We start from the raw sequence: 8,074 nt of genomic DNA, 5'->3' as shown, positions 1-8,074 counted from the left end.
GGTTATTTGAGTCACTGTTGCCTTTCTATCAGCTCGAACCAGTCTGGCCTTTCTCCTCTGACCTCTGGCATCAACAAGGCATTTCTGCCCACAGAACTGCCGCTCACTGGATATTTTTTCTTTTTCGGACCATTCTCTGTCAACCCTAGAGATGGTTGTGTGTGAAAATCCCAGTAGATCAGCAGTTTCTGAAATACTCAGACCAGCCCTTCTGGCACCAACAACCATGCCACGTTCAAAGCCACTCAAATCACCTTTCTTCCCCATACTGATGCTCGGTTTGAACTGCAGGAGATTGTCTTGACCATGTCTACATGCCTAAATGCACTGAGTTGCTTCCATGTGATTGCCTGATTAGAAATTAAGTGTTGACGAGCAGTTGGACTGGTGTACCTAATAAAGTGGCCGGTGAGGGTAGTTCCGTATTGTATAATAACTGTAAAAAATAAAGATATCAAGTACCACGTACAACTTTATTGTGCAGCACATTTAAAATTTTGTCCCTCTCACATTTTTTTGCTTTTTTTTTTTTTTTAATAAATCCTACTTCACGGATTTCACTTATCACTGGTTCTTTTTTGGAATCTAACTCCCGATAAACGAAGGATTACTGTATACTTAACCTTTGTGGTTCATCGATACAATCGAGAGACGATAACTCGAGTAAACGCTGACGTCACTTGTGTTTGGCACCACAAGCGAGGTGCATTCAAATACATTGGGACATTTCTAACACAGAAATAAAACAAAGTTGTTTATTTGTCAGCTATGTTGGCCTGCATTTAAAAAAATTGATGAATCAACTTGAATTGGTTTTGATGAATCAACTTGACTTGTTTTTCATAGCCCCATATATCAATTCATAAACCATAAATGAATCCTTTTGATCGGTGTTTTCTCATAAATTCTTGGACGTTTTTAAAAATGTCACTTCTTAAGTCGGTCAGCTACAGTGGTCATCAATGAGATACACACGTGCACCAGGTAGCCCTCAAGTACCACAAGAGTAGCCCACAGGCCTGTTCTAATAGTTGCTCACCAGTGATGGGAAATTGAGATTTTCTAGGAATGTTGTAAAAGTGATCATTTGAAAATGACGAGTTTTATAGAAAGTGTTGCATATATCTGTCTGTCATATCATTATCAATAAAGACATACAATAACATTATTAAAAGTATTGAGCAAGTTTATTTCTGAAGTGTGTACCAATGGGTAGCCCTTTACATTAATCAGTAGCCAAGAAGTAGCTGTCAGTTTCAAAAAGGTTGGCGACACCTGCCCTATTATATTCACCCAAAACATTACTTGAATTGAAAAAGCATTGTTTATCGTGCCACATTTTTATATGACAAAAAGGTTATTAGTAACAAACTCATTTCATAAATTTTCTTCAACTTGCAATCATCCCAACACCCCGATATCACTGACATCTTTTTGAGTAAAATTTGTGTAGCCTGGCATGCATAAAAAAGTTGCTTGTCCACAATTTGTCATGCCAAATAGTTCCAAGCCGTGCCGATTTCTACATTGTTTTCAGTTAAATAAAATGTGTTCCAATGTTTTTGTTGTGCATCTGATTTTGTTTGTTTACATATTTAGTAATAGCAGTATAATACAGATAAAATGGTGAGAATTTTGGTCATGGTCATTGTGATTATTTTCTCATATAACAAGTTATCAACGCAGCGTATAACCCCCTCCTCCTTTTTTTTTTTTTTTGCTTGTAGACTGTCTATGAAGGCAGAATATACTGTCTGAAAATCGAATGTGGACCCAGATACCCAGATCATCCTCCTCATGTACGTTTTTTGCACAGGATCAATATGGTTGGAGTACATTCATCGAATGGTGTTGTAAGTATGCGAATTTCATTGACACATTTGCACTTCAAATGCCTCGAAAATCCCCCGTACAGATACATTTCTGAGAAACAAGTGGTGACTAAAGTACATAACCTATTGTACTGTTTACACTGCTTTTCTCATGAATAATGTTTAATTTGCGCTATTTAAGTTAAATTTTTTTTTTTTTGTGCAAGTGACACAGTTTGAAACATCAAAGCCCATTTGGAGCACGCATCAGAATTGTGTTCCCTATGAGCTTATTTGTGGCTATTTTTGGCTTAAATGTGTCCACTTATTGAAGTAATTTTCCCCGAGCAGACAAATTTAAAGGAACAATTGTCGCTATGGACAACCGTACATAATCCGTATATAATTTCCGGGGCACACAGCCAACTCTGGAACATGAACAACGTGACGTGCTTTGCTGGACACTTAAAGCTGGTGACTACATGCATGGACAAAATCGTTTGTACTCCATTGTGAATAAAAGAAAAACCCACAATGGTCACAGAAATAACTTGAATCTGACAAAAGTAACAATAAATACAACATGAATTAATGAAACTGAACCATTGGAAATCAGGTTGTTTTTGAATTGTAGTTGAAACAGAATTATTTTTAAAAACAAACTCATGAAGCAGGGCTGGCTAAAAAGAAAAGACTGAGCGTAATTTGACGATACGGACATGTTACAACAAGGTGTGTCCTCTAATTACCATCAGGTATCTTCAAACATGTAATCTGTCAGGTAGCCTATTTAAAGGGTGACAAGTAGTCACTGTTGGCCCTTTTCCACATTGCTTGTGCTCGTGCTAGTTCAGGGCCACTGCCCTGGTTAGCACTAGTTCTTTCTTTTTCCACCACAGAAATTGGCTCTAGCTCTAGCTCTAGTGCTTAAGATGGCTCCAATTATTTGTTGGGCCAGACTGTGATACCAATTACATCAGGGCTTCTGTTTATGACGATCGCAGATGTAGAGGAATGACTCCTTGGACAAACGGACGTTTTGCACAAACTGTTGAGTGGTCGACTCCGGCCCAATTGTGTCCCACCAGAAGAGCGATCACAGATGTACCCAGATAGCATGCGAGCTCCGATTCGCAGCCAGCCTTGTGATCATCTACAATGATTAAGAAAAATAGAAGCTTTTGCTGATTGCATGTCCCTGACTGTTATATACTACATGCAAGTATAATTGATGCTATGTTAAGTAGCCTAGCAGTTGCTTACAGCGCATTGTTATTATTATTATTAATATTAATAGCAGGCGCTCTTAGGTAAACATCGACGTTAGCAGTGACATTTGTACGCTTTATGGTGGCGTAATGACGTCGCTCCCATTTGGCTCTTTGCCGGTGGAAAACCAAAGACGTTCTTCGTAAGAACTTGTTAAGCGCCAACTAAACACAGCGCTGGCCCTGGCGCCTAACGAGCACCGTTTTTTTTTTTTTGGGTTTGGGGAGGTTGGGGGTGTAGACAATGGGGGAGTATGTGTTGTTTGGTGATACGGTGTGTGTGTGTGTACCACACGAAACATAAACCAAACTGAGATACATGGCGGAGGAGGGTGTCTTGAATCTGCAGGGTCCAATGTGATCTCAAGCCTATCAAGGTATTCCAGTGAGAAATGTGCTGCCTGGTGTAATAATTGTCTCAGTCATGGGTCTTGAAACTGAATAATGACACAAATCGCATAGCTAAAAACACCCTGGAATGGCTAAGAGCAAAGCATTGAACTATTCTGAAGAGGGAATCGCACTTTTTTGTTTTGTTTTTTTCCGATCCCTCCCTTTGGAATTATCTCCGGTTAAATTTAAGGCAATCCCCCGCTCTGTCTGTGTTTAAAACATGTCTTAAGACACATTCTTATTCTTTGGCTTTTGACTCAGCACGAGACTCTGCATCGTTTTGCTGTTTTATTGTGTAATATTATTAATGTTGTCAAGTGATTAAAAAAAATTGTGAGATTAATTCATTAGTCTGTCATTAATTGATCTCATTAATCTATATTTTAATCTCATCTAAAAATTACTGAGAAAAACTCCTATTTTCATTTTAAATTCAATACATTATTGAGGCAGATCAAAAGAAAAGAAAAAGTGGCATTATAAAGTATTTTATTGTTTTTCAGCATACTTGGACGGATGCAGTCCTAGCCATTTACTTTCTGCTCTATTTGAGACTAGTGAAAGTCCTACCTGCAACCTTTAGTTTCGACCACGAGGGGGAACATCAGTTTTGTTTGTTTTTGTAAATCTCCAAAGAATTACAAAATAAAAATGAAATAGAACACCGGGTCCTTAAAGGGTGCTTAGGTTAACATATCAAAAACAGTAAGAATAATTTTCTGGGCAATACAAGTACTCAACACGGAACTTGCTTCAGATAATAAACAATAAATAAAACAGACCCTTAAATCACAGTGCTGTAAGTTAGCACTTCAGAAATAACACTGTTCATCATGACAAACTAAAAGCCCTGAAAAACATCAATCACTTCTAGTAGTCTACAGAGGACACATCAACTATGCCTCGTACATGGGGTGTTCTCGAGTTTAGTTTGCCGAAGAGCTTTGCTATGTATGGCTCGCTCGCTATTTTGCTAACGCTTTGGGTGCTAACGTTAGCTGTGGCTGCACTCGCAACTGGGTGCTTTGTATTGATGTGGGAGGCTAAAATTGAGCTGCTTCGGTGGTAACCAAACTCCTTCTCACAAATTAGGCACAACACTCTGCCTTTATCAATTGTGTCGTCAGGGCGTTTTTGGAATGTAAATTTTCCATTCATTGTGCCAAGAACTCTCACATGCTCCTCCATTTTCACCTCAACATTCCTCACCGCTGCTTACTAAGCCCGCCCAACTCCAATGGGAGCTAATCAGTTTATGCTAAACCAGCCCAAACATAATGACAGCCAATCAATGTCCGCTTCAGGCTGTGCCTGACAGCTGTTTCCCCACCCTCAGCAACTCGAACACAGGAAGCCAACACATAAAGGATATTAGAAAAAGGCAACCCACCTACAGAAACAATAAAGGCAGAGTTCAGATTAACGCGATTAAAAAACAACACGCTAGACATGACTGTAATTAATCGTAGTTAACGCAATAATTTGACACCTCTAATTATTATGTCATTAATTTGTTCTAACTGTTTAACTGTCTTTGTTTTTTATGTGTCATTTTTTATTTTATGTAAAGTACTTTATATGCAGTATGGTTGCTTTTAAAGTTCTCTATCAATAAAGTTGAGTTCTTTGCGTAATTATCTAAATTCTGTAAACATCTGTGAAAGGAGCACGTCGTCTGGAGAAAGCACCTCTCACGGTTGTGCAACAAAATATTAAAGATGCCAGTACGCAATTTAATGCACATTTCATTTCCAACTTGACCGCACCAGGTACTAGTGTGAATGCACTCTTGAATGGAGCGATTGAGTCGAGTCTCTTGTCCTTTTGAGTCGTATATGTAAATGTCGCCTTGCCATTAAGTTCATAACAGGTTGCCTAACTTGTCCATATTTGCTGTTCTTTGCAGGTGGACATAAAGGCACTGCCCTGCTTGTTCAGATGGAAAAACAGTTACACATTGCGTATGGTGCTCACGGAGCTCAAACAACACATGACAATGAAAGAGAACTACAAGCTTTCCCAGCCCCCTGAGGGCCAAATGTACAACTGATACATCTGCCCCTACCCCTCCCTGTCATCGATATACACAGAGAAACACATTCACAGACAGACAGACAGACAGACCACATTCCACATATTCAACACTGGCTACACCTCTTTGGCTACACAAGTGTCATTTTGTTCAAGATCCCAGATGACCAGCTCCATCATGTGAAGCATCCCATTGGAAAGCGGGAATAATAATACAGGTGACTTCCTCACCCAGTGCCCAGTTAGCCATTTTGGTCCACAGAGAAGACATTGACCTGACCAAGCCCAAAATATTGTGCATTTGATTTATTTTGGCCTGTCAATTCCTTTAAAAAAAAAAAAAAAAAAAGAGAAACCACACTATTTTACTCTTCGTCTGAACTAGATTCCCATGTCCCATACGATATTTAAGTCTAATAGGCTCTTTTAGTCATGAATAAGATCCCCACTTACTGAATTCCCAAAGATGTGAATTAGTTGGTTCTTTTAAGAAGTGCATGTCTGCTTCAAGTGAGTGTAACTAAGGGGGGGACATTCAACAACTTGTGTATCAACAAAAGCACGGCAGGCTCATCACTCATGTTGGAAGATTTCTGTTTGTCATCACGTTTTGTGATGGTGTCCGATTCCAAGCAACCTGTGGGGCGGGAGAGGGTTGCGTGGCGAGATCTCTAAAGAGAAACCGAGGATGTGTTTGGAACTTTTCTGGATCGCCACTTGACAGTGGCTTGTGCGGAGTTTTTTTTTTCCTTTATATTTTATTATTTTGGGCGTTCTTGTTTTGGTTTCTTTAGTTTCTGGGCTGACCTGCGTGGGCCTCCTGAAGTAGTCAACTTTGTTTATTTTTTGAGTTGCCACTGAGCAATGTACGGCTTTGGATGTTTATTTTAATAACAGGAAAATTCAGTCAGGGTGATGGGGACCTGTTGCATGGTTTTGTTTGAATTAAATGTTATTACTTTTGCACTTTGTGTATTGTGATTGTGAGAAGAGAAAGCAAATGCTCTGAACCCGGACCAAAACACATTTCCATCAATCACTGCATTTGATGGTCTCTTGTATCTTAATGGTCACAAGGTTGAACCATACTGCGTAAAGTGTGTAAGAACCAAAGTCTTCACAAAACTCGGACCTCTTGAAACAGTGACAAAGCTAACCATTCATATCCCCACCATGGAATGTTCACATGCCATTTTGCCTGCTGCGCTGCATTGGAAACTCTGATTTGCAATTTGCAACAATTCTTCCCATAACAAATAAATGCATGACAAAGTAAATTATTTTTACTAATTCATTCCAAAGTCAAACTGATGCCGTCATGAAACCTTCAGCGTTTTTCATATTTTGACATTCTTAGCTGTCATACATCAAGTATAAATTGGATACATTTACATATAATGTAAGATAACCTGTGTTTGTGTCCGCCTGCAGTGGTGCCTTGAGATACGAGTGAACTGACTGATAAATTTTTCAAGCTACGACTTTTCAATTGTCGCTTTTTTTTGTTGGCCCCCTGTGATTGAAACTATGAAACTTGAAATATGAGTGCTGTATGGTGGCAGTGAACTCTTCGCAATAAGCAACAGTTTGGCAAATGGTTAACAATTAAAACAAAACAGGCTTCAAACTGTTTACTGCCAAACTCCACATAAAAAAACAGAAAAATTGGAGTACATATTGTGTATGTAGGCTCGGTGGTAGAGTGGTCGTTTCCCAACCCGAAAGTTGGTGGTTTGATCCCTGGCCCACGCAATCATGTCAAAGTGTCCTTGAGCAAGACACTGAACCCTCAGTTGCTCTTGGTGCTGCATCACCAGTAGGTTAATGAGGTAACGGTGTTAAGCGCTTTGAGTACCTGAGATAGAAAAGCCCTACTATACAAGTGACATCCCATTTACCATTTAAAACAACCAAAACAACATTGGTAAGAATGGGCTGCTAGCTTAATGCTAACAAAACGATATTGAGACGCTATTGGTGAGTGTCAATAGTTGTTTTGTAAACGGGTGCCTGAGCACAAATCAGTGATGGCAATTTTCCGCGGATATGCGGAAATCCGCCGTTTTATTTCTTAAATTGATCATTTTTGTGAATCGTCTAAATCCGTTGAGAAAATTTTAGAGGGGGTCAGGTACCTTATCGTCGAGTTTTCACGAGCTCGCCCGATCAGTCTTTCCATCTTCCGATTGTAAACAGCCCTGCAATTGGACGTGTATGATGTCTTACTTGTTGTGATTGGTCCCTATATCGGCAAATGCAAATCACAACCAATCCGTGTTCGCCTTCCTAAACCCCTTTCTCGCGAATGCCGAATGTTATCGAGACTCGCGACGAAGCTAAAATGCGTCAGATAGATGCGGATCTGAAAAACACGTTTCGATGGGACTGGTTGGATAGAAAGCTGACGGTGTCCCCAGTAGGAAACAGTCAAGAGGAACCATTGTGCTTGTGTCGGATTTCGTGAAAAAGCTCGAAGTCGCCGTTAAAGCTCTGTGTACTGTGTGTGACGATGTCATTCTATTCGGATCGAGAGGATGGAAAGCTTTACAGAGTCACGCAACCTCGGTGAAA

The 8,074-nt window shown here is 39.7% G+C and overlaps 1 protein-coding gene across 1 annotated transcript in view; it reads left to right on the top strand.

The window, feature by feature from the left end:
* Window positions 1-6,777, top strand: part of LOC109531880 (ubiquitin-conjugating enzyme E2 variant 1-like) — a 15,403-nt gene extending 8,626 nt beyond the window's left edge. Inside the window, exons 4-5 of the mRNA XM_019896415.1 lie at window positions 1,728-1,853; window positions 5,379-6,777. Coding sequence (XP_019751974.1) covers window positions 1,728-1,853; window positions 5,379-5,522 — 270 coding nt within the window. The 3' untranslated portion in view covers window positions 5,523-6,777. The remainder of the gene's footprint in view (window positions 1-1,727; window positions 1,854-5,378) is intronic.
* Window positions 6,778-8,074: the final 1,297 nt, after the last annotated feature.

The sequence above is a fragment of the Hippocampus comes genome, unplaced genomic scaffold (genome assembly GCF_001891065.2).
Source record: "Hippocampus comes isolate QL1 unplaced genomic scaffold, H_comes_QL1_v1.1 scaffold24, whole genome shotgun sequence".
Classification (NCBI taxonomy): Eukaryota; Metazoa; Chordata; class Actinopteri; order Syngnathiformes; family Syngnathidae; genus Hippocampus; species Hippocampus comes.
This window is presented reverse-complemented; position numbering and strand designations above follow the sequence as displayed.